Source organism: Cryptomeria japonica, chromosome 5 (genome assembly GCF_030272615.1).
Source record: "Cryptomeria japonica chromosome 5, Sugi_1.0, whole genome shotgun sequence".
Classification (NCBI taxonomy): Eukaryota; Viridiplantae; Streptophyta; class Pinopsida; order Cupressales; family Cupressaceae; genus Cryptomeria; species Cryptomeria japonica.
The window spans coordinates 23,924,390-23,951,910 of NC_081409.1; the positions used below are offsets into that span (position 1 = coordinate 23,924,390).

At 39.2% G+C, this 27,521-nt stretch overlaps 1 protein-coding gene across 6 annotated transcripts in view; it reads right to left on the minus strand.

Moving 5' to 3' along the window:
- LOC131073126 (protein PLASTID TRANSCRIPTIONALLY ACTIVE 14) overlaps positions 1-27,521 on the minus strand; it is a 273,647-nt gene that overhangs the window by 98,693 nt on the left and 147,433 nt on the right. For all 6 annotated transcript variants that reach the window (XM_058009511.2, XM_058009510.2, XM_059220953.1 and 3 more), the window contains one exon: positions 16,636-16,745. In XM_058009511.2, coding sequence (XP_057865494.2) covers positions 16,636-16,745 — 110 coding nt within the window. The remainder of the gene's footprint in view (positions 1-16,635; positions 16,746-27,521) is intronic.

Here is a 27,521-nt window from a genome sequence, read left to right on the forward strand (position 1 = left end):
TGGGGAATTATGAGGAGAGATTCCTATTTCAGACGGCATAGCAATCTGACAAGTATTTCAAGAGATATTAAAGTTTAAGTGACTTAAGTGATTTATTTAAATATTTTAATGTTATTATAAAGTTATAAAGTAACTTATAATAATAAAGTCACTTTAATATTATAAGGTACAAATATAAGAAAATCTTTTATCCCACATTGGGAAGAAAAGTAAGTGAGCTCCTACAAGGAAAGAATAAATTAACATGAGAGGTTCCTTCTTATCATGGGATTATTGTCAATTGCATTTTATATGAAATTGGGAGAAGAAGCCAAGGGTTTCTGATTTCAGTTAGCCATTGGAGAACGTCAATTCTTCAGTGTTGCAACCATTTGAGGTGGTGAAATATCCACTGAATTTGGGATTACAGGAGAGCTTCACTCTGGAGTTCTATTTGTGCTTAAAGTAAAGGAATAACAGAAAGGGTTTGAAGAATATTGAGGACTATCAAGTGCAGGCCTGAAGATTCATTGGCAGCCATTAGTAATCGTTCTTTTAAAAGTTTGTTCTTGCTGCTACAGTATGCATGAACAGTGCGCATGAACAGTACCCGTGAATAGTGCACATGAACAGTACCTATGAACAGTGCGCATGAACAGTGCACATGAACAGAGCCACGCTATAGTATTTGTGCTTGATTCCGATTGCAACTTTCATCTCCATCATCGAGCATCACTATTATCAGGTTCCTCTTGCAACTATTAGTAGCTAGTATTGAAATCTTAGGCATATAATTTTGCTGTTGTAAGTGATAACTTAGAATCAGATTTGGCATTGCTGTAGTCTTTTTGTAAGCCAATTAGTCTTGGCAAATCCATAGCAGCATTGTACTTAGGAATGAATTCAATAAAGAAGATATATGCTGCATACCATTTGTTTGACGAAATGTCGTTTTAATAGCATATATGATCAGCATAATAGTTGCATGCCAGTTGTTTGTCAAAATGTCAGTTGGCTGTAGGTATGCATTCCATATCTAGTTTTCATGTATATGTATTGAAAATACCAAAAAGAACTGCACTCGCATACTAGTTCATTGTAAGAGGTATTGTCAACATCATTGGTGAACTTCCTAAATTTCTTGGCAGCTTTCAAAGTGTATCAAACAATCTGAAATACAAAAATCAGAATAGAGAAAGACAGCATACAAAGTGTTTGACAATATTCCTTGAGCCAAAATCAGTCAATTTGGGCAAGGGATATTACAGTGGTATCAGAGCTAATTTCCTGCCATCCTGAGGGTTACGAAATTTACATGCAGCAGAAAAAAGTTGGTTCTCACAGGTATTACACACGCAGAAGGGCACTGTTGGAAGGAGAACAGGTAGACAGGCTACCAGACGCCATGGGTGAGAGGTAGACAAATAGCCCACCCAGAGACCATAGGAATAATGATGATCAAGAGACTAGAGAATTTTTCAGAGTTATGACTACTGGGCACCAGCAGATGGCTCAGACGTTACAAGCACTCACCACCATGATTGAGCGCATGAACCCACAAGACAGACAGAATCAGGAGCAAGGGGATAACAGGAGTGCAGTGGAGTCACCTAGAGCTCATAGGACTCATTCCAGGACAGCAGACAGGCCTACACGTCCTACCTTCATTAGAGATGAGCCCGACGTAGCACCTACAGAAGAACCAGGAGAGGAGACGTTCGCAGATATCCTCATGGCTGCGAATGACGAATGGGATTTGTTAACTCCACAAGTGCGAGAGAGGATGACATTCGAGAGGTTTGTTAATCAGAGGAGAGAGCATTATAGGTCACTCAGACAGGATAGGAGGCCTAGAGATCCAAATAGTGAGCTGAATAGGGTTACAGGCAAGCTTACTATGCCTACATTTGATGGGAGTGGTAAGATGACAGCTCAAGCTTGGATTCATAAGCTTGACACATTTTTGGCACTGAGGCCAATGACAGAGATTGAAGCTATCAAATACGCCACTTTGCATTTGGAGGGAGTAGCACATGATTGGTGGTACCATGGTATGGTAACACTTCAGCATAATCAGGTGACAGAGTACCAGGACTTCGTGGATAGGTTGGTTGAAAGATTTGACAAGAAAGATCCAGAGGTTTACTTCCGGGATTTAGCACAGCAAAAACAAATAGGCAACTTGGAGTATTTCATTGGTGAATTTCAGCGGTTGGCAGTCATGGTGCCAAACATTTCAGAGCGTAGATTGATAGTTTTTTTCATTGAGGGCCTATCCGAACCACTGAGAGGTTGGATAAAGGCATTTGATACTATTTCTTTACAGGAAGCTATGAAAAAGGCAAGAAGTATGGAACATGCAGTCCCAACAAACAAATTTCAGTCCAAAGGAGCATCTTTGAGTAAGGATAACAAACCATTTTATAAAAAACCAGAGAGGACTGATTTTAAAAATGATTCTAAAGATAAAACTCCAGCACCTTTTGACAGGGAAACATTAAATGATTTGAGGAAGAAAAAATTATGTTTCTACTGTAAGGGACCCTATGATGCAAACCATGATTGTCCTCTTAGACCAACGGGCAAAGCTAACAGAGTAATGTGGGCATACTATGAGGAATCAGAATCAGATAATTCAGACCAGCAGTCTGATATAGAGGAAATAGATGGTGAAAAAGAGGAAGACAAGGCTGAAAAATTGTCTAAAATGGAGTCCAAGGATGGGGAAGGAGATGGGCAACTTAGGGAAGCTCGTCTCACTAGTATTAGGCAGGAAGGGTCATTCCGGATGACAGGAGTGCTTGCTGGACAGCAAGTTATAACTTTGGTTGATACAGGTGCCACTCATAATTTCATTGATGCTAGGATGGTGGAGAAGCGTGGCATACAAACAGAGGAGTTTGGGGGAATTAGAGTGAGGGTAGCTGATGGCTATGTCCTCAAATATAATCGTAAGATCACTGGACTTCCATTGAAAGTTAATAATTATGACTTTAAGGCAGATTTCTATGTTGTGCCTATGGGAGATACAGATATAGTCCTTGGGATGAGTTGGTTGCATGATATTGGGGAGTTCACTCTTAACCTCAAGGAGATGGAGATGAGGTTTAAAGTGAATGGGAAGACACATATTCTTAAGGCAATTAGGGACAGTGATCTCAGGATGGTTTCTTTCCGGAGGATGGCTAGATTGATTCGACATGATCAGGTAGAGTGGGCAGCAAAGTGCATGTTGATGCCATCACGGGAGGGACAGCAGAAGACTGAATATCCTCCTGATATTCAGGAGCTTAGAGTTAAACACTCTAAGGCGTTCAGTGACATTCCACCAGGTAGACCACCAGACAGGGGTATTGAGCACATCATTGAGTTAGAAGAGGGGGCTAAGCCCATCATGATTACACCTTACAAGCATCCGAAGAGGTTGAAGGATGAAATTGAGAAAACCATAAAGGAGTTACTTGCTATGGGCCACATTAGACCAAGTAAGTCTCCTTTCGCTTCTTCAGTGGTCTTAGTGAAGAAGAAGGATGGGACATTGAGGATGTGCATTGATTACAGGGTGCTTAATAGGAAGACAATTAAAAACAGGTACCCCATTCCTAGGATTGATGAGTTGATAGATGAGCTTCATGGAGCTTGCTTCTTCTCAAAGATAGATTTGAGATCAGGTTATCACCAGATCAGAGTTAGAGAGCAGGACATTGAGAAGACAGCCTTTAGATGTCATTGTGGCCATTTTGAGTTTGTAGTTATGCCATTTGGGCTAACTAACGCACCTGCTACCTTTCAGGCAACAATGAATCGGGTTTTCCATCCTCAGTTGAGGAAATTTGTACTTGTCTTCTTCGATGATATCTTGGTGTACAGTAGATCTTGGGAGGAGCACTTGGTTCACCTTGACACGGTGTTGGATATATTGGGCAGAGAGTCCTTGTATGCAAAGGAGTTGAAGTGTGATTTGGGCATGACAGAGTTGTTGTACTTGGGTCACATCATCAGTGCAGAGGGCGTACACATGGATCCTGAAAAGATTCGTGCCATTGTGGAGTGGCCTTCACCGGTGAACCTTACACAGTTGAGGGGCTTTCTGGGATTATGTGGTTTCTACAGGAGGTTTGTGGATGGATATTCTAGGCATGCAGCACCCTTGACAGATTTGATGAGAAAGGGAGCTTTCTTGTGGACTCCTAAGGCACAGGAGTGTTTTGAGAAATTTAAAGAGTTGATGACTTCTTGTCCAGTGTTAGCATTACTAGATTTCAGCAAACCTTTTGAGCTACACTGTGATGCTTCCAAAGAGGGCATTGGAGCGGTGCTTATGCAGGAGAAGCACCCTATTGCTTATGAGAGCAGGAAATTGACAGGGCCAGAGCGGAGCTTCAACATATATGATAAGGAGATGTTAGCCATTATGCATGCTTTGGCTAAATTCAGGCAATATTTGGTAGGTAGCAAATTTTGTATCAAAACCGACCATAATAGCCTAAAACACTTTTTGGGGCAGCGAGATCTCAATGATAGGCAGCAGAAGTGGGTGAGCAAGTTACAATCCTATGACTTTGACATTACATATTTTAAGGGGACACAGAATGTAGTTGCTGATGCCTTATCACGTAGGCCCCATTTGAGCTTATTGACAGACATATCAGAGGATTGGAGACACTTGATCCTTGCAGAGTATGCAAAGGATACTTGGGCAGCTGGATTCATAGATGGGACTATTCAGGACAGCAGATACACCCTTGTGAATGACCTCATCATTTACAAAGGGCGAATATTTTTGGTTCCAGGATCAGCAGTGAGGAGGATGGTTCTAAAATCTTTTGATGATTCACCTATGGCAGGACATCCTGGTTTCTACAAGACATACCGGCAGATTAGAGAGCACTTCACATGGAAAGGGCTCAAAGCAGAGGTACTTTAGTATGTTAGGGAGTGTCCCACCTGTCAGCAGAATAAGCAAGAACACTCCTATCCAGCTGGTTTACTTCAGCCACTTCCGATTCTTGATAGGATGTGCGAGTGTTTGTTTATGGACTTCATCACAGGACTGCCTAGACCCCAAGGCAGGGACTGCATATATGTGGTTGTGGATCGCCTTACGAAGTTTGCACACTTCTTTCCAATCACCGCTACGTACATTGCTACATAGGTGGCAAAGTTGTTCTTCAAGGAGATATTCAGATTACATGGCTTACCTCGGAGCATTGTGAGTGACAAGGACAGCAGGTTTATGAGTCACTTTTGACAGGAGCTATTCAGGTTGTGTGCGACAGAGCTCACTCCGAGTACTAGCTACCACCCTCAAACAGATGGTCAGACGGAGATAGTGAACAAATGGGTGGAGGGATATCTCAGAAATTATATAGCAGGGCAACAGAAGGCATGGGTAAAGTGGATTTATCTCTGTGAGTATTGCTACAATACCACTTATCACATGTCTATTCAGATGTCACCCTTTATGGCCCTGTATGAGTATGAGGCACCCAATTTTATGGATCTGCTTTTGAGTGACAGTAGAGTTGTAATGTCCCCTTATGGGTTTAGGGATGCTTTAGCCATAATTAATCAATTTCAAGATACTTATGACTCAGATTGAATATATTAGGAGACAACTCCACCTTAGCATGCATCAAATCAATGATATTTCGCAAATCAATCAATTAAATATTCATAAATAAATTATTCGTCCATCAAACATCCCTAGTTCTTAATGTAACTATCAAACCAATTGTAATGTCCCCTATTAGGAACATCTCCTTCCCCACTTCTTAAATACTGATAGTAATAACATGTTTTAGACTATACGTATACTAATTTCTTATGTATTGTGAATATATATATGAAATTAAGTATGACTGTCATACATATTGCAGTCCATATTAATATTACTATTTATTCTGCATAAGAACATTATCGGGCTTCATATATTAAGCATACTTATTAAACACATCCCCATGCATACCACCAAGAACAAGGATGTTACTGCCTGTAACTTAATAACAGTTCTGATCTGATTTGATCCATGGTGATCTTACTAGATGCTTTTGATTCCTTTCCTTTATATCTCTCAATGTGAGGGAGAGGTCACACCTCTTCATCACGTATACCCTTTGGCAAGAGATACACCCTTTGAAAGAGTGCAACTCTTCATTGTTTCTGCCCTTTGAAAGGGACACAACCTCGCATAATCAGATCTACACTTATCATTTAAATCAGATCTGCACTTCTCATTTCCAAATTATTCCCCCCTCTCAAATGAGGTTCTCTTCTCCCTTTTATATCTCATTGTTGAGGGAGTCACAACCTTTCCTTTCATTTCTTTTGACTTTTCATTAACTTAATTAAGTTTTAATTAATCATATTTAATTATTTTACTTTATGTTTTAATTTAATTTTAAATATTTTAATTTTATTATTATCATTTATTATTGAATTTTATTTCAAAGTGGGGACATTACAGTCCGCCCTTCCCGAATTTGCTTGTCCTCAAGCAAATGTTTATTTTAATTTCCTCAACTAAGTCATCTACCAACATGAGTTAAACAACACAAAGCATATACATGGGAAACACGAAGCATACATGTGGAAGGCACAGAGCATACACATGGAAAACACGAAGCATACATATATGCAAACACGGAGTATACATGTGAATACACACATTGTGAAATTTCTTTCTTGTTATGAATAGAAACACAAATCAACACCAGCTTGATGCAAAAACATAAACACTCAATCTAGTTTGTGATCTCGGGTAGAGTATTTAAGAATTTCAAATGGAGTAAATATAATGAGTTTGATTAGCCATATCGAAAAAGAGGATAGATAGCACAATGTTTGGATACTTGTCTCAAGTATTACTTAAATGGACTATTCTTAACTCCCTATTTGCCATTAATGAAAGAGAAAAGATTTAGACACAACGAGACGCCCGTAGCGCTTATCAGGCCCAAGAGCAGTACACTCCCCCTTGGCCCAACTGATGGCAGACTTTCAGTCATCCACAACGGGTTGCCTACCTGACAGAGGCCTAGTTTCTGCTGACCTCATTGCTGTATCTCTCTCCCACACTAGAGGTGAATGTGAAGTATACATCTATTATTAGTCAATTTCTTTAAGATTATACTATTATCAATGAGATAATTCCATACTCATTCCCTAGTGAGACCAAAGAGAAGTAGGTGCAATAGGATGCCCGTAGCGCTTATCAGGCCCAAGAGCGGTACACTCCCCCTTGGCCCAACTTGTGGCAGATCTTCAGTCATCCACAGTGGGTTGCCTACCTGACAGAGGCCTAGTTCCTGCTATCCCATGGCCCTATTCCCTTGTATCTTATTGGGTTTGGGTATACAATTTATCCATTCATCATTACTTAGTAATTAATCCATGGTTTCTTTATGGGACTAATCCTTGTGATCTTAAAATCACATTAATAATGCAATTCAATACTGACTTGTAATTTCAATAAATATTTGTGTATGCATTAGCCTTCTCCGTATTCACTTCCCTAGTGAGATCAAAAGGATTTAGACGCAATGAGATGCCCGTAGCGCTTATCAGGCCCAAGAGTGGTTTACTCCCCCTTGGCTTCACTAATGGCAGACCTACAGTCGCCATAGCGGTTGATGTACCCAATAGAGGCCAAACATCTGCTGATCTCATTGCTCTACCCCATTTCCTCACTAATGGTCCATATGGAATTTATAATTAATTTATTCGCAATTTAAGTGCAAGCTTATTTGTTTTTTGTTTTTTTTTTCATTATTTTATATATATATATATATAAAGTATTTTAAATGCCACAAGGATATTCCTAGTTATCCACTATTCTAATTTGAATTACTCTAGAGTCATACCCATTCAATATCTATTTGGCTGATAATAATATATTTTAAATTCATCTTACGAGATGGAACCCTCGTGGCTTATCGATCATGGTATTTGCCTTTGTTTATTGACTAGAATAATTCGTTGATTCAATCTTACCCTACAGGATGGCAAGATCATAGCTCTGATACCATTTGTAATGTCCCCTTATGGGTTTCGGGATGCTTTAGCCATAATTAATCAATTTCAAGATACTTATGACTTAGACTGAATATATTAGGAGACAACTCCACCTTAGCATGCATCAAATCAATGATATTTCGCAAATCAATCAATTAAATATTCATAAATAAATTATTCGTCCATCAAACATCCCTAGTTCTTAATGTAACTATCAAACCAATTGTAATGTCCCCTATTAGGAACATCTCCTTCCCCACTTCTTAAATACTGATAGTAATAACATGTTTTAGACTATACGTATACTAATTTCTTATGTATTGTGAATATATATATGAAATTAAGTATGACTGTCATACATATTGCAGTCCATATTAATATTACTATTTATTCTGCATAAGAACATTATCGAGCTTCATATATTAAGCATACTTATTAAACACATCCCCATGCATACCACCAAGAACAAGGATGTTACTGCCTGTAACTTAATAACAGTTCTGATCTGATTTGATCCATGGTGATCTTACTAGATGCTTTTGATTCCTTTCCTTTATATCTCTCAATGTGAGGGAGAGGTCACACCTCTTCATCATGTATACCCTTTGGCAAGAGATACACCCTTTGAAAGAGTGCAACTCTTCATTGTTTCTGCCCTTTGAAAGGGACACAACCTCGCATAATCAGATCTACACTTATCATTTAAATCAGATCTGCACTTCTCATTTCCAAATTATTACCCCCTCTCAAATGAGGTTCTCTTCTCCCTTTTATATCTCATTGTTGAGGGATTCACAACCTTTCCTTTCATTTCTTTTGACTTTTCATTAACTTAATTAATTTTTAATTAATCATATTTAATTATTTTACTTTATGTAGTCTTAGAATCAGATTTGGCATTGCTGTAGTCTTTTTGTAAGCCAATTAGTCTTGGCAAATCCATAGCAGCATTGTACTTGGGAATGAATTCAATAAAGAAGATATATGTTGCATACCATTTGTTTGACGAAATGTCCTTTTAATAGCATATATGATCAGCATAATAGTTGCATGCCAGTTGTTTGTCGAAATGTCCGTTGGTTGTAGGTATGCATTCCATATCTAGTTTTCATGTATATGTATTGAAAATACCAAAAAGAACTGCACTCGCATACTAGTTCATTGTAAGAGGTATTGTCAACATCATTGGTGAACTTCCTAAATTTCTTGGCAACTTTCAAAGTGTATCAAACAATCTGAAATACAAAAATCAGAATAGAGAAAGACAGCATACAAAGTGTTTGACAATATTCCTTGAGCCAAAATCAGTCAGTTTGGGCAAGGGATATTACAAATGTTTAAAAAGCAAAGTTGGCAAAATGACCAAAAGGTCCGAAATTTGCAAAATGACCAAAAGGTCCGAAATTTGCAAAATGACCAAAAGGTCCAAAATTGGAAAAAGGCCAAAAAGGGCCGAAGTTTGTAAAGACACTTAGATTGCGAAATTTTCAAAACACCTGAAATCGCCGAAGTTGACAAAAGGTGTAAAAATTCCAAACTTTGCAAAAATCCCAAAAATGCCGGAAATCGCGTAAAGAGGTAAAATGTGCAAAAAATGAAAAGTTGAGAAAGTGTCTCCAATCACCGAAATTCGCATTATTGGGGTAAGTTGAAAGTTTTTTTTCAGTTTGCAAACTCCTTGGAAAGCCCGAAGTTCACGATTTGGAGGTAAAATGTGATTAAAGTTTGAAAAGCACTTTAGGATGCCGAAGTTGGCAAAGTGGGTCGAAATGTCGAAAAATGGTGAATAGTGTGTGAAAGTTTTTTAAGTTTTCAAAAGGCACCTAAACCCCGAAAATCGTACGATAAGGGATAAATACCAAAAGTTGAAAGATTTAAAATTTGCAAAGGGCTCGAAAACCCCGAAGTTTGCCAGCGAAGGGTAAATGGCGAAGTTTTAAAGTTTGCAAGTAACTTAGAAATGCTGAAATTCACCATCCAAGAAAATTGCGATTTTTCATTAACTTGCGAAATCAACCAAAATGTCGAAATCGTGTGGTAAGAGAAATCGCGTGAAAAGTATAACCTTGCAAGGCAGCTTCACCTGCCGAAAATCGCGATTTAGGAGGAACACGTGAAAGGTAAAGTTTGAAGATAGAGGAAAACCCCCCCCATTTGCCAAGGTTCGCGTTATGAAGCATATTGCACAGTAAGTGTTTCCCACGGACTCCATTCTCCTTCGATGAAACTTCGCGTAGGGTTGAAACCACGATTTCTAGAGGGCTACAAACTTGAAAAGACGTCTCATTTTTCAAAATTCGCCATTTAAAAGGTATTACCGCAATTCTTCTTTAAAGTATTGAAGTCAAGAGGTTTTCATACCTTGTAGGGAGCAATAAAACGCCGAAGTTCGCCGCAATTTCTAAAAAACTCTCCAAACCCCTTTTCGAGCGCCTTGGACTCGTAACAATCGCGGAGAAGTGTGGAAGGTTAAGTAATTAGCTAAAAAATCGCTGAAGTAAATCACCAAAATCACCTAGGTAATAAAATTGCTAAGTCTGAGTATAAAACTGCAAGTTCTTTTCAAACCCTAGGCGTGAAAATTCTGAATAGGAAGTCAACCGTTAAAATTCAAAATTGCAGAATTCCCCCATTCAAATAGGCCAGTCATGCGAATTCACGCCATTCATTTTCGCCAGGTAAGTGTGCTTCACCTCTCTCGATCGTTTGAAATATTTGGAAAATCATATAGATGCATGTAAAAAATTGGTTAAACTGATTAAATCCGAAATCGCATCTTTTCCCATTTATAAGGCGTCATGCAAGGCAATTGAAAACAGAGTTTAGGCATTAACCAGAAAACGCATTTTCAGACTCAGGAAAATTTCTCAAGCTTTGTCCATTTTGAAATTAATGCCCAAGTATAAGTCCGCAATCGAAAAGATTCATAAATACTTATGTGTAAATCAATAAAGCTTTTAGCTAACACTATCATGTTGTTCTTTCAGTTCGATTTTTTAATTGATCCTGGTATGCTGGCATATCTTTTATCTAACCCACTTTACTTCCTCTATATCGCCTCGTAATCCGCATCCAATTGTGCAGGATAAATGCCTAAATTGGCGATAGAATCATCAAAGATGCCTGCTACAACCAAGACATCGCAAGCATCCAAGTCAGATATCCCTCGCAGAGTCAAAAGGATGAAGTATCAGTATCAAAGAGGGGGACTAAGGGAATCAAAAGTTCAGAGTGTCTGGAACAATGTCAGTGATACTGACCTGGGCCATATTGATATCCAAGATTTCAGAAACCGATTCTTCTCCCCTAATGCCTACGGCAGGCCTAGGTAGATGATGGAAAGTAGCATCGCCAAAGCAGCAAGATTTCCCCCGGTAGTGCAAAACTATGAGTTAGTAGTAGAGGCTGCCCAGTGTTACCAACCAGGTTCTAGATTGGTGCTCCTCGAGGACATGGTCCTCGTTAACTTCACCAATGAGGCCATTGGCGACGCATTTGACATTCCCTTCCCAAACAACCTTATAGCAACAACTATGGACGAAGCACAGGGGGTGTATGATATGAATCCCGCCAGGTGCAGAACACTAATGAATGAAGAGTGGTACAAGGAGAGAAGACCTCCAAGCGTCAGGATTGGGAAAAAGACCCCCAGAAGCGACTTTCACAACGAGCATGGGGACATGGTCACATTGCTCAGCAGGATTATAGGACTTCCCCAATCCAATTACTTTGAAGAATGGATGTTTTACTTCACAGAGAAGGTTTTTGCTAGGAAATCCAAGTTTGACTGGACCCAGATCATAAGCGACAACATCCACACTCAACTGATCGAATTGGAGACAAAGAAGTACTTCCCTATGACCTCCTATTTGGTCTACATGTTCGCCAAAAACCAGCCATTGCCAGGTTTGATCATGAAGGGTGAAATTGGGAATGGACCTGATCAGGTAAAAGTATATGATTGTTACCCACAGCTACACTATCAGGATATAGCTCAAAGAGAAAAGAACAGCCCGGCCTATGTCGTTGGTCAATATGAGCGCGTCAATGACGCCTTCACAATGCGCCTGGTCAAGCTAATGCAGGGAGGATTACACATAAGGCTCTCAGAGCAAGCTACTATCCTGGTACGGAGATATGCTACTCGGTTCGTCTAGTTTCCAAGGTTCTCCTACATCCAGATAACTAGCTTTGATGGTGCCCCTCTCTGACTTCTATGGTACCCAACCGACAAGATAGTTCTTATGGAAGTCGCAAGGCAGTCACGTCCAACAGGCAGCTTACTCAGGGACAGGAAGCAGGCTGGATTCGCATTCCCCATGATTATAGGCAACCAAGATGTCCATCTAAAGACCCCATCCCAGGCAGAGGAATCCTTTGCAGAGCTGGCCTCCTATGGCCTACAGGAGCATTTTCCAAGGAAATGCTTCGATCACGACAATCTGGCAAAGAGAGCCTATGGCAGACGATACAGATCAAAAGAATTAGTTGAAGATTATTGGAAAAACTGCTCTGATGACAATGAGGTCCGAACGCGCGAATATTCGAGGCTGAGTGTGCAGCAAATGCGACTCTATGAATATCGCCGGGTCCCAAATCAACTAACAAATTCAGGAAATTGCTTGCAAATCCGGGAATTTGAGGCGGTAAGACATCTTTCGCCAGGCATCGATTGGTCGCAAGATCCAATCACTGATTTTGAGGCGGTTATGGCAGCCCCAGGAAGATATACTGACTAGTGGTTGCACCAGCAAATTTGGGACTGATTATGCACCTGCACCCGACATACTGGATGTCGAGCTAAGAGCCATTGGATTAGCCGAACCGGAGAACCAAATAGACGAAGGAGAGATTCCATCCACTCAGGGGGATCGAAGTACATGAACCCACCAAACAGAGCCGCCATGAATTGCTGCTCCATAATACTACCAAAGATGACTCCACTGTTGAAGGAGAGCAAAAGACAAATGATACCCGCGGGCCCGAAAAGACTGAAGAACAACCATCACACGAAGGCCCCAGACAATTGTTCAGTGAAGTGGGAGAAAACTCGGCTACAAGCAAGGAACTTGACACCTCCTCTACTCCTCCTATGACGAAACAACTGCAAATTTGTGATGAGACGGCTGAGAACATCAAAGAACAAAGTGCAGATTTACCATAGCATCAGCCCAGACTGTACCTCAAGAATGGTTAATTGCCCGAGCTCAGTGCAAGGCTGCCATCAAGCCACCCATCGATATGGAGGACATCTTCTCACGCATAGACCAAGTTAAAGCCAAGGGGAAGAAAAAGCCCAAGGCATATTCCAGAATAACCAAGGATGAACAAAGGAACCGTACTCTTCACATTGCCACCTCGCCTTTAGACAAGCCAGCAGATCAGATTACACTGGCAGATTATAGCATCACGACTGTCCCCATTGGACGAGCCACTAAGGAACAGGAAAAGGAGGAATTTAGGGATTCAGTACAAAACATACTTAGGCAACTTGAAGAAATAACAGCTGAAAAGAACATGTATCAAGCTCGTGCTGAGCAAGCCGAGGGGTACATTGATCAATTCCTGAGACCTTTACACAATGCTTTTGAATCCCACATTCCCCCGACAGCATTGGCACAAAGAACCACGACGGAATTTGAAGGAGTGCGGGATACTACGAGGGCCGTCAGGGAATGGATACAAGGCATCAAAGGGAGGGGAGAACGAATCCTTGAAGAAGTAAAAGAAATGGCCCACCATCGAGAGACCACCCTGGTCAGGCTATTAGAGATAAAAAGGGAATCCCTCAAAATGCATGAAGTGGCTGCCACAACTCTTCCCCTCGTAAGAGGTCTCTTTTGGACCCAGGCACAAATCCCCACACTCTGACATCCTGCACCCCCATGATATCAGCGTTTTCAAAAAGTGGTACTGGACTATCACCATGAAGAATGACACGAGAGAAATCATTGATAAAGAACACGATGCATGCGAGGCAAAACTGAAAGGCATGCAAGAACTCCGCAAGACGATCCTCCAATCAATGGCCTCGAGATGGCAAAATGACCTGTCCGATGAAGTGATACAACCGGACTGGGAGGAAAGACTGGGGACGGATAGGATCACCTATTCCGCTAGGGACCTGAGTTTTGCTGGTCAATTCCATTCAGACATGTTGTGCTTTGAGCATAATCGTTCCAGCTGGAAAGATGGTTTGAAGCACGTAGACCAATACCTTGAAGGCATGCAATATAAAATTCGTCATCCTCCTATGCCTCCATTCAGTTTGCTATTCTAATTGTGCCTCAGGTTCCAGGAATATGCTCGTGAGGAACGTGCAGCAAGTCGGGACCTTTGGCAAGAATATTTGCATGGTGAGGATGAATTTCTGGAAAAGGGATGTGAAGCTGGAAAAGAGAAAGTGCTTTCCTAAAGTGTTTTTTTCTTTTAAATTTTCTTAAAGTACGCTTTTTGGCCACAGGGTCATATTTGACTTCCAAGTCAACTTAATATAAACTTTATGTGTGTGCACTTTTTTGGATTATTTTGGATAAGTTTTAATTACCTTTCTGGATTATTTTGGATAAGTTTTAATTACCTTTCTGGATTATTTTGGATAAGTTTTAATTACCTTTCTGGGTAGTTATTGCTCCCTTTGGGGTAGTTGCTGATATTTACCCTTCATTTATCGGCATGGGTACTCTTTTGTAAAGGATGAATCTGGGCCGCTTGTTTAGATTAGATCTTGGTCATTCATCCATTTTTGAAGCCTATTTAAGGGGACTGGTTTCCCTCATTTTGTAAGAAGTTCATGGATTGTTGCTGAAGCTCTAGCGAAATTTACAAGATTTAATGCAAAGTTAAGACTGTTTCAAGTTTCCCTATGAGTACATGGTCTCCTTCTTCATTAATTTAGAATTTTCAGTTATGTTTCTTTCATTTCTCTATAGCATTTTCTAGATAAACATCTAATAGAATCCTCGTTGTTCATACCATTAGGGAATGGCTGATTGTCTTTCCTTCTGCATGGTTAATCTGAACCTTTCATATGCTCAGTTCGGTTATTGAATGCTCACTGAATGAATGTTAAAGTTCTGATGTTGTATTTGATAGCATGAAAACTCAATTTTCCCTTGAAGATCGCACTAGATTGATGCAAGTATTGTGCTTAAATGGCTGGTAATGCTTAGTCTAGTTATTTGGAGGTGTCTGTCTGTTTTCTGAATATACTATCCTAGTCAAATAACTTAGATTTTCTGTACCTCTCTTTCCCTATCCTTCTTTTTCCTTTTTTTATCAAGAAGAATCCACGGTCCTGCTGAAACAGTATCACGCAACTGAAATCAATCGATAAATGAGACTATTAAAGTTTTAGGGAACTCATCCAGCAATTGCCTATTTTACCGTAAGTCCCCTTGTGTTTCCAGTAAGAACACATCAAACCACTGAGTAATCCCACAGTCAAGACCTGACAATCGAAACCTTGAGGCCGTCCCCTTTGATCAAACGAAAAACAGCATTAGGGATTTCTTTATCTCAAGAGAGGATAGGATACTCAACAAGTACATTCTATTCTGCGTTGGCCGGATGAAGTCGCAAGTTCAGCAATTTTAGACACGTCAACAGGTATCCACAAATAATTGTAATAGATGACAGCTTTTACTTTTTGTTTTTCTGGTCTTGAATATTGTCTTTAAACTTATTCTTTTTTATATATCTTGTACAAGGTTTCAATTAGGTTTATATTGTATGAACGCATCTTGGAGCATGTGTTATTTCTAAAGATAATGAACTTGTAACTATGAATATATAATCGACTAATACATTTTCATAGGAGAAGACCCCAATAGAACCCTCACTATTTAATCAAAGAGAAAGAAACATTAAAAGAACTTTATGACATATGTTAAACCCTTATGTCTAAACATCATTTCTGATAATTAAATTTAAAGAGCTCACTGCAACAAGTTTATCAATATGATTCATGGGCTCTTGTAGAAGATGGCAGAAGAGATTACTGGACGATCCATAACATATATATGTCAAATGTTGTTCACTTACAAGTTAATTTCACACAAGTGTAAATTAATGCCATTCAAGCTTTATTTGGTTTCATAATTGGGCATAGAGTCAAGTACAAGAATGAGCAATCCTTGGTATCATCAAATGTGTATGTCTTCCACATAATGATAAACGCTTCATTATTTTTTTGGCAATGACTGCTTGCCTGCATAACAGCCATAATTCAATTGTAGGCCTACATATAAGAAATTCTATTCATGATTTGTAATATTACAAGGCATAAACTATAAAGTCAAAAAAAATTAGCTTAAACAAAGTACGTTATATGTTGTTCTTCAAAGAAAGAAGCAATTCCATACAAAAGAGGTTCCTTCAATATGTGTGATGAAATGAATGAATACTCATACAAAAATCGTAACTTATGCTATTTCAAACCTGAAACTAAAAGTCTACTCAAAATTAAGCAATCTAACAATAAGGATGAAGTAATATAAGATAATCTAGCCAAACTGATAATTGATACAAAGTTTAACAAATATACACATATTACTTGTCAGCCTCCAAAGAATGAGCAATCCCAAACAAAAACTGGCACAACAATTTGTTTTAATTATTCTCCACGCATTCCTCTAAACAAACCTCTTCCCCTGCTTTTATGGACTGCCCAGCATTAATGAGAACCTCTAACATTCGATCCTTCTTACGCCATCGAAATGAACATTTTGGTTGAAATGAATGGTTAATCATATCTGCAATATAACCAACAAAAAACATACATAACTGCCATAAACAATCTAACTTGTCTGGAGAATTCCTAATACAAATAAATTTAATCCTACATGATTAAACAAGTAATTTCAGAAATGAAGAACCAAGATAAGTTACTGCATTGTTGGCTGGAAAAGCCATATTCAATCATCAATTTAATATGCACCACAAAGATGGGCTGATTTCTTGTGATAGGTAATCGCCAGGAAAAATTCCCAGGTTCAATATATAAGCTTGGATCCCTAAAGTGTTTGCTTATGGTTATTCAAAGCCCCACACCCCACTTGGCTAAATTATTATATTGAAAAATACCATTTACCAATGTGTGTGTCTGTCCATGACTGTATGTCTCTACGTACGCATGCAAAAAGATTTGGTACCACTGATTAATAGCATTCTGTATTCCTAAATATTAAAAATTATATCATGTAACAATGTATATATCTGTGTGAATTTGTATGTATCTATATATTATTATACACATGTATAAATAAAAAGAACCAAAAATAGCTTTTATAATTATGATTGAGAGAATGTTGTGTGCCAGCCATACATGTATAAATAAAAAGAACCAAAAATAGCTTTTATAATTATGATTGAGACAATGTTGTGTGCCAGCCATACGGAATCAAGGAGAAAGGCAAACAATACAAAGCACTAAATTGATAAAGGAAATCTATAATTTAAAAACTTTGATAAACAATAAAGGTTTATTAATGTTTAAAAAGAAGAACAAAAACTCTCAGTGGGATAGATAAGAAAAATCACATAGAGGAAGTTAAAGCTAGGATAAGATAGTATTACAACTAAGGAGAAAAGCTTAGCAAATAAAGTCAATGATAAACTCTACAAATGCAACAGCTATAAGATGAATGCTGGTAATTTCAAAGAGTTATAACTAAGCACTAGAGTAACAACCATTTAAACATAGGAAAGGATGGTCATTTGTGTTGTGTTGTAAACACACGTGCCCCATTGCAAATGGAGACCCCTCTTTTTTGCTTAGTTGTCCTCAGCTTGGCAATAATTTTGATCTATTAGCCTTTGGGAGCAGCTAGCAATGTCTTGTCAGTCCAAGAAAAATGCAATGATCAATCCTTGGAACGAGTAGCAATGCAAGGTTTATCTTAGGAATGGGTGTGAGTTGAATGTTGTCCTTGTCAAAATGACTAAATTCAATGAAAATGTCTAAGTGTTGCTTAAGAACACTATTGATGTGTTTTTCATGCACATGTGAACACAGAATAAAATACCAAGGTATCTTATCCTCTCTTGAACACAGTTATTCGAATGTTGAAGATTGCACTGAGTTGGTGTCAGATTGTTCAACCTGATGGTGAGACCGAACCCAGTAGGACTCCCCCTGGTCATTCATCTATCTTCTTGCATTCTAGGTCTTAGATTAGATTCTCTAAACCCTACACCTTTTGTTATTTATTTATTATCCCGGTTAGTAGATAGGACTCAAGTTCAAGCATATCAAAGCATTCAGGCAATCAAACATAAGTCCCCTTTGTGAATCCAGCAAAATCACATCACACCAACAGAGCTTATCCACCCGTAGAGACCCTACATATAAGAACCTGGGAGTTATTTCGATTGATCCTTAGGAAAACTTCAGCATTGGAATAACTTTGTTCAAGAGAGGATAAGATACCTCGGTATTTTATTCTGTGTTCGCGTGTGCATAAAAAACACATCAACAAAATTGGCACTATACGGAGGGCTGATCATTGCCAAGCCGCGATCAGTGAAACTTATTAAGTCATATTTAGAGGAGTTATCTAGAAATTTTACCCTCCTCCTACTCTCAACAGATTTGAAGTAGAAGAAAAGAGAGTGAATGCGAACTCTTGAATCCAAGGAAGATCAGCGGATGAGTCACCCTCAATGCCCGACAGAATTGTAGCACAAGGAAGACATGAATGAAACAGTTGATGCTCGAAGTCACCCTTTGGTCGACTTGCGAGGGAAAGAAGCACTTTGCGCAGCTGGGAGCAGTTGAGTTTTCCAGTTGAATCTAAGATATTCAAGATCTCTCTTATTCCAAAAAAAGTGAAAACCAATAAAAAACAAAAAAAACAAGATTTCTCAATGGAGCGACAACAGTCTCATGATGAGCAACAAGCTGATTTTCTTCAACTTTGGTGGAGATTGAATATACAACTTTATCCATGCCACTTGTCCGAGTTTGCAAGGCCAAGGCAGTCTTGAATCCATGAGAGAGATGAACATGATGAGATGCATTGCTTGAAATACCTATCAAGGATGGAGTCAGCAGCGCAGGGAAAGATTTTGTTTTGGGATGTTTCTCGACCAGAAGCAGAAGAAGGCAGTTTCAGCGTCTCAGAAAGGAAAGATCCTCTTTTAAGCTTCTTATGGATGATCGAGAGTCAACTTATTTTGAATGGTGAAATGCGTTTAGAAGGTATATTGCTACCATTATGGTGTAGGATTCACAATGCACCTTCCTCCGAGTTTACTTGCTCATTGTGTGACATGGCCATCAACCAAGTCAGATATCAGTTTGGAATGCCAGTCTTATCCGAAGAAGAGTGCATCGTGAACAAATCCTGGGGTGCACATCTCGCAGCGGAATTTAGAAGAACATATGAACAAGATATCACTACACCCCCTAATTGTGAAGGAACGCAGCTGCAAGTTGATGATACAAGTTCACCTAATATGGATAGCTCACTATGCCTTGCACTTGAAGAAGAATGTTGTGAAGTGCAAGATGAAGAAGCAATTGAGAATGCTCCAGCAGTAATAAGGGAAGATCAAAATGTCAAGCAAACAATCAAAGGAGAAGATGAATCATTCCTTGAGGAATTTTCATTCATGCTACAAAAAGAGATTATTGAGAATGAATTGCAGGAAGTTTCAAGTAGCATCCTTGCAGAGGACAATCAAGTTAAGATGTTGAACAAAGAGCTACAAATCATCATAAGTGAGCCCAGGTATGAAGAACAAATTGAGGGGGCGCTTAAAGATTTCATCATCATCATGCTATTTAAAGGCGTGCTGAAGGACCTTATAGAGGAAGTACACATGGAATCACTGCCAAAAAAAATTCAAGACAAACAAATTATGGTGAGTGATGTGATTTGATCATCAACTTCGGCCTCCCAAGACTATGCTTGAAGATAAAAAGCCACCAAAGATTGAGTTTGATCAACTAGAGATGTTTGAAGCTCAATCACTCAAGGAGTCCCTAGTTTTTGAAGATATGCTTACAAAATTTCATGAAGATGCATGGTTTAAGCAAGATGACACTATGAAAGAAAAGAATGTTGAGCTATTCAAAGGGGCGCTAAGCTTGTTTCAAGAGGAGCTTCCAAATCAAGATCAACATGTTGTGAATGCTCGTGGACTAGTACATCACCAATTGCGACCTTCTGAAGCAGCCGATGACCTCGCTTCCGACAATGCACTGAATTACGAGCAAATGCTTCCATTCGAGCAAGCATTTCCATCTGAGCCTGAAATACACCAAGTTGTCTATTTCCCTAATCCTAGTTTTGAAAGTTATTATGATTTTGATTATGGGGATTATGGGAAAACAACCTACATTTGGATAGATTATGGACCCAACGAATTACCTCAATTGCTTATTTTGTGTGAGGAATTGCCTGAATATGAAAGATGCACGGTGAGAGCTTGCTTTTCCATATTCAAAGATGAATTTGCTAGACTGAGAACCACCACCTTTGCCACGCTCCTGTTGCACAACCTGAGAAATCATGTAAATTCATGTACATATGTTGCTTCTTTGAGTCATCTCAAGTCTAAGAGTCTTGTATATAGCTTTAGAGTAAGTTTTCCTTTCGTCTGCTTTAGTTTAGGGGTCTTTCGAGCCTTGTTCTTAATTTGCCTTAAGTCATCTGACTCATGATTCCGGAGTGGCTCATTTAGTTAGCTGTTTGCTTTCTTTAGATAGTTTGCTTTTGGTTTGCTTTTGGTGTGCACTTTAGCTTAGTTTGCTTTTGAGTCGGTTGGTTTGTTTAGTTTAGGTGTCCTTAGTGGGAGCCTCCATTAGTGAGAAAGGGGTCTGTGTTGTTTCTCACACACTAGCAACATCTTGGATCTTATGTTAGACTCATTTCTTAGATATCTATTCATGAAGTACTTTTGAATCCAAGGTGGTTCCTCTCTGACTTTATCGTCTGATTAGGAATTGTACTTGACTTGGAAGAGAATCACTTTTTTTGCGTCTTGATACCGACATCTTTTGGTTACTATATCTTTACGCGTTAATAAACTCCGAGTCATTATGGTTTTCAGGCAAAGCTGTGATTAGTGAAAAATTTAAAATCTAGCTTCAATGCCACCGCAATCCTCAAGACCTAATAAAGCTTCACTGTTTACAAGCCAAAGGAATTGACAGAATATGAAAAGCAAAGAAAGCAATATCAAAAAGGAGAAAAATGAGAAAAAGAAGAAAAAGAGAATCTGAAGAAAGAAAATGAATGGCTAATGGGAACATGCGAGTAACTCCATCGAGGCTATGGACGCCCGGCTGGCAATGGAGCAATATTCATGAGATTGCGACGATAACTTCGTCAGGACTATAGACGTCTGACTGGCAGCAAGGCTTTATAAAGGATGCTTATGAAGTTTAGATATACCACGTAGCTAATCACAGGGGAACGTGAATATCATAGTCGTCTTGTTGAGGGGAATAAACTCAATTGCACACACATGGGTAATCAACGACTTAGTATCTTGATTCGGGTCAAGATTCTCCTTCCACTTTGAGTGCATTTTCTAGTCTCTTTATAAGTTGGGTTGAATCATAGTTGAAAAACTCGGACTCGCCACGGACTCGGCAAACCAAAAATTTGGACTCGGACTCGGACTCGTGAAAGACTCGTGAAAGACTCGGCAAGGACTCGGCAAAAAAAAAAACCGTAGTTTTACAAAAAAACATAAAGAAATTAATGCATTTAGAGAACATAAGAGCCATAACTGAAACATTACACATGTCACATACTGATAGTTTCAAACTTTCAACTCTAAAATGTATAATACCAAGATTTCTTCAATGCTAATTATGCTTTTATATGGAGCCTAATCAGACTCGGAGGTTAAATTTTCCCTACTTCCATCGGCGCAATTTCCCCTTATATTTTTCAACGGTGGTTTGGGGGCAACGCCCCCAAGTTGGGGTCAAGGGGCATCGCCGAAGGATCCTGAAAATTGAAGAATCCTCCAAAAACTAGATTTTGCATTATAACTCCTGGAGGTCCGAAACCACTCTCAAACATCCTGACAGTATATATGGAATATAACTTAAAGTCTGGAATGTCATCCTGATCTTCAAATGCCCTGAAATTTGGCTAAGTCTGGAATGTCTTCCTGATCCTAAAATCTGACTAAGTCTGGAAAATTGAAGAATCCTCCAAAAACTAGATTTTGCATTATAACTCCTAGAGGTCCGAAACCACTCTCAAACATCCTGACAGTATATATGGAATATAACTTAAAGTATAAGAAAGAAGAAAGATAAAAGATAAAAGGAAATGTCACTTATACTTAAATGTTATATTCCATATATGAATCCTGACAGAGAGACCAAATTTTTTCACATGTTAAACTCAATTTTAAAGCTTGCATGACATATTTTCTAGGTCGCGCGAGTCCATGCAAAAGACTCGCGCGAGTCCTTGCAAAAGACTCGCGAGTCTTTCAGATGGACTCGCCAGGACTCGCCTCGCGAGTCCTTGGCGAGTCGACTCGTGGCTCCCATGGACTCGCGAGTCCGTGGCGAGTCCACGAGTTTTAAAACTATGGGTTGAATTGTCTGGAGGTTCTAAGTGTCAATTGAGTCTTTATCTTTCAAATGTTCAGGAACATTTATACGAGGTGGCGCTAGATGTTGTGACGTATTCACACATCGCCCCATTGCAAATGGGGACCCCTGCTTTTTGCTTTCTAGGGTTAGTTTCCTTAGTTTAGTCTTTTGGGTTCTTGACTATTAATCTTTGCATTTGAGAGTTGCTAGAGAGATCATTAGGATAGCAGGGTCTGCTTGAATTGAAGTGGGTCAGTAGGTGGTCCAGGTCAGGGTCTCTTTGAAAGCCTCCCATTGGTTAGGCCTGGGTCTTGCTTCTAGGGTTGAGTCTTGATTGAGTTTAAGGAAGTCTTTGTGTCATGCTAGGAGTCTTGCCTTTTGAGACCTCTGTCATTTAAGTTAAGGAAGTGAATGGAGGTCTGTGAGTATGTGTTCTCAAGGATTCTTCCCTTTCAGGGTTTGAGATTGGTCCAGTTAATGAATGATGAACTTCTTTTACTTCTAGGCATTGATTGATGTGAAACTGACCTATTTATCCTTAGAAAATGCCTAATGACCAAGCCTAGACTTGAATACTTGAGAGTTGGATGAGGAATTTGAGCCAAAAAGCAAAATTTTGCTCCTGACCCTTCCAAAGGGTCCAGAGCGAAATTTCTCCTTAGGTCTTGTCCTTCCAAAAGTACCTACGCGAAATTGTCAGGATGTGCTTTTGATCCAACATTTTGAACTAGCCACTCCCTTAGAATGATTTGTTAGCATGTTCTAGGGCCAAGGCAACATGAGTGAAGGTGAAGTTTGAATGTTTGATTGATGTCCAAGACTAATCCTTCAAATTTCGCTCTTGACCCTTCCAAAGGGTCCAGAGCGAATTTCCTTGGGATCTCCTTCCTTGCTCCTAATTTACATCATAAACCTTGTTCCCATGGCGATTGGAAGAGGATTAATGACTTAAAGTGAATTTGAGATCCAGATGAATGCCAGTAGCCCTTGAAAGAGTTACGAATTTGACCAAGAACGCAAAATTCGCTCTCGACCCTTCCAAAGGGTCCAAAGCGAATTTCATCTAAGGTCCTGACCCTTTCAAAGGGTCCAGAGCAAAATTCTCCAAAGGACTTGTTGTGACCTTTTCACACATCGCCCCATTGCTAACAAGGGCCCCCTCTTTTCCTACTTTCTACATTGTTAGGTTAGGGTTTTGGCTACTTAGTGGGCAATTTTCCATTTCCTGTGCCCGAGTCTTGGAGTTTTGATCATGCCTAGTGTCGTCTAGGGTTTTTGAAGTTATAGGATCACGTTGCAAACATTGATATTTTAATGATCCTAAGTTTTGTCTAAGTGTTTTTGACCTTTTGAGCATTAACATATTTTTAAACACGCACATCAGTAATTTTAAAGTGACAAGGTATTGTCAGACCTTTTGGAGTTGTTTTCTCGCTCCTAAGGTATTATTTAAATTGATTTCGCACTTTATTCCAATATTTTCCTAGCATTTTGCTCATTTTTGCAAAATTTGCCCAAGTCCAATCCAAATTTAAAATTTCTAAGTGATTTTGAGTGGTTAAAATGATAAATTCCTAAGGGAAATCCTTATTCCAAGGGTTAGAGGGTCAAATTCCATGCTAGAGGTGCTTTTCCCCTCACATTCCAGACTACCCAACCCATTCCCCCACTCAAAATCCACACTACACATGGGTTTCCCCTGAAATCCATACTGGCTATTATTTTCCACCACTGTTTATCCATACCTGGATCGATTTCCCGTAGAAGTGCTAAAATTTGGCTAAGTGTCAGGATTTATCTAGACTGCCATCGGTTCTCCACCAAGAGTGCGGATTGGAGTGCGGACTATAGTGCGCACAACGTTAAGGATGATTCCATGCCTGGGTCGATTTTCCACCAAGATGTTTTGTGACAAGTGACTGAGGATTTTTATCTGAATTTTATGCAGAAATTTTGACACTTTAATGATTTTTAAAGGGATTTTTCAATCCCAACCCAAGTCGATTTTCCCTTGGAGGCTTAATTTGGATTTAAATTGCAATATTTTAATAAATAAGCCCCATTTTTAATTGCTTTTAAATAATGATTAATGATTATTTAAAATTTTAAAAGCAAAATTAGATAACTTGCAATAATCATTTAATATTTTGAACCTTCTAGAAGTAAGTTAGTTTTTGCCAAGCAAATATATATACAAGTGTTTTATCCCACATTGCTTGTGTGGTGAAAGTAAGAGGTAAAAGCAAGTATAAGAGAGGAGCCTCAGCATTATTTTATTATTAAATCTGTCAGGTGTCTTCATGAAAGGCGATTTTTCTCCAAGTTCGGCGAATTTAAGCAAGTGATTGAAGTGAAGTGTTGAATTGAGAATTCTTTCCTCTTCTATTTTTTTCCAGCTTGTTGATCTATTCCCCTTGCTGCCATTAAAGACCATTTCCATATTTTTTTATTTTTCAAGTTTGGCAATTTTGGTGAAAAGTGGCGATTTTGTGTTTGGAGACTTGGGCGATACTTTCCTCCATTTTTTTGCTTGTTCCAGACCTCCATTGTTGCAGATCCGGGCTGCCATTGATGATATCTTCAGAAATTTAGTATGGCACCATAACTGGGAAAATTTTGATTTTGTTTGAAGAGTGATTTGGTGCCACATTTTGATGATTTCCATGCATGCTTGGTGGTTGCCATCATTTCCAGCTCGCTGATTCGCTTCAGATTTGAGGTTTGTTTCATATTTAACCCCCATTAATGGCTGCCCATTAATTTTCAAACTTGAGTTTTTATTGCCCAGCCAATTCCAACTTGGGCGATTTGCATTTGGAGGTATTTTGTGGAGTTTTATGTGCATTCTCAGACCATCTTATTGTTGTTGCAGGTCTGAAAACTCCATTGTTCGGCAGTTGTCTTCAGAAATTTTCATTTCCAGCCACCTAACCATTTTGGCGATTTTGCTTGGAATTGATTCCTTAACCATTTTCCATCATTTTCAGGACTTTTAACTACTTTGCAAGGTGCTGATAAGTCTGAAGTAATCAATTTTCAGACTTGTCCTCAGAAATTTAATTTTTACCAGCCACACTTACATTCCTGAATATGATTGTTTTCATCATTAAAACTGATTTTTATCGAGTTTATGCACATTTTGAAGATTGCAACATGTTTTAAAAGTCAATTTTCCAGGTTATCTTCAGAATTGTTGACCTCCATTGTTGACTATGGAAGGTGTCTTCAGACATACCATTCTGTGAAAACAAAACCTTTCACACCTTTCCTTAGTCATCATTAATCCGGTATACTCCTTTGCATTTTAGCTTGCATATTTTCTAAGCATAAGGAGATATTAATGAATTTTATAGAAAGCATCCATGCCTTAGTGTTGTCACACTTTGAACTTAATAGTTAAAATCTAACTTCGAGCTTCGTACAGGTGCGATGTCAAAGTTTGGATATAAGGAAAGGAAAGAACTATTGAAGATGCTGGAGACTGGATTTTATCCAGAGCTCAACATTTTATCTAGATGGAAGGAGATCACAGATACAAACATGCATTTTCTAGATTTCGACCAGATGCAGCGGCGAATGTTCGGAGTCGGAGATCAAGTTCCTTCCCCAGCCTATGGGAACATTATGAAGAGTGGTATTTTCCATGCCGCTGGATTTCCACATTCCATACAGTGCAGTGAGCTTATCCTGAAGTGTGCACGATGTTACGATCCGCTCACGAGACTGATCAAGACTCCTAAGTGCATTGTCATCGCCTACTTTGCAGAGGATGCTATTGCAGAGGTGTTCGGAATTCCACACGGAACAGTCATAAAGGATGTGACCAAGGATGAATATGGAGAAAGATACACGAAGAAGATGGGTGTATGCAAGAATTTGATTAACAAAGAAGGATGATTGAGCCTAGGTCTCATCATTCCAAGGCTCCCAAGACACTCATGTGCATAGATTTCAAGGAGGAGTACAATGATTTGATATTCCTACTCAACAGAGTGATGGGGATGCCGCAGGGAGCAATATTCGATGGATGGATGTTCTACTTCATCCAGGATTGTCTTAGAGGAACACTAGTAAATTGGTCCAAGATTATAAGTGACAACCTGGATTTTCAGCTGAGGAATGTAGAGCGGTCCAAGTCATTCACCATGACTTCTTACCTTGTATACCTGCTTGCACGGTTTGTTTCATACAGAGGATTAATACGCAAAAGTGAAATTGGGAACGGGCAAGGACAATTCCGGAGTCATGAGTGCTACCCCCAGCTGAGCATGTATAGAATTGAAGACTATAAGAGAGTGAATGATGCATTCACTATGTACATCACACGGATGTTGCAAGGCAGAATCCACAAAAGATTGTCCAAGGAGGCAACAGAGTTAATAGAAAAATATGGATCGTGGTATATACAGTTTCCCATTTTCACATACCTTAGTATTCATGGGTTTCAATCTAAACCCTACAGAATTCCTAGGCATCCGATTGACAGAATGATTTTGTTGGAAGTGGTGAGACAGCTTCTAGAGTTTGATGTTGTTTAGAGAGAGAAGCACAGGACAGGAATGACATTCCCTATTTCAGTTGGGAAGACGTCAGAGGTTTGCCAATCCGCCATAGCCGCCAACACTGCGAATGAGGAGCTTGCATTCTATCGATTTGCTACGTACAAGAAAAGAGAAAGATTTGATCCAGACAAGAAAGTAGGAAGGATCAGGGGAGAGAAGTTCATTCACAAAATTGACAGAGAAGATTATCGGGCCAACCTGATGGACGAGCAAGCAGTGAAGAGAAGAATGTGGTCCAAAATGTCAGTGGATTTCATGAGGAAGTGTGGACTTTTCCTCATTCCTGATCAAGTGTTAGATAACAAAGATCACACGCATCCACAGTATGAGAATGAAATGAAGGTGGTAATCCTATTGCCTAATTGGTCAGAGTCAGAAGAGATTGACCTGAATATATTGAT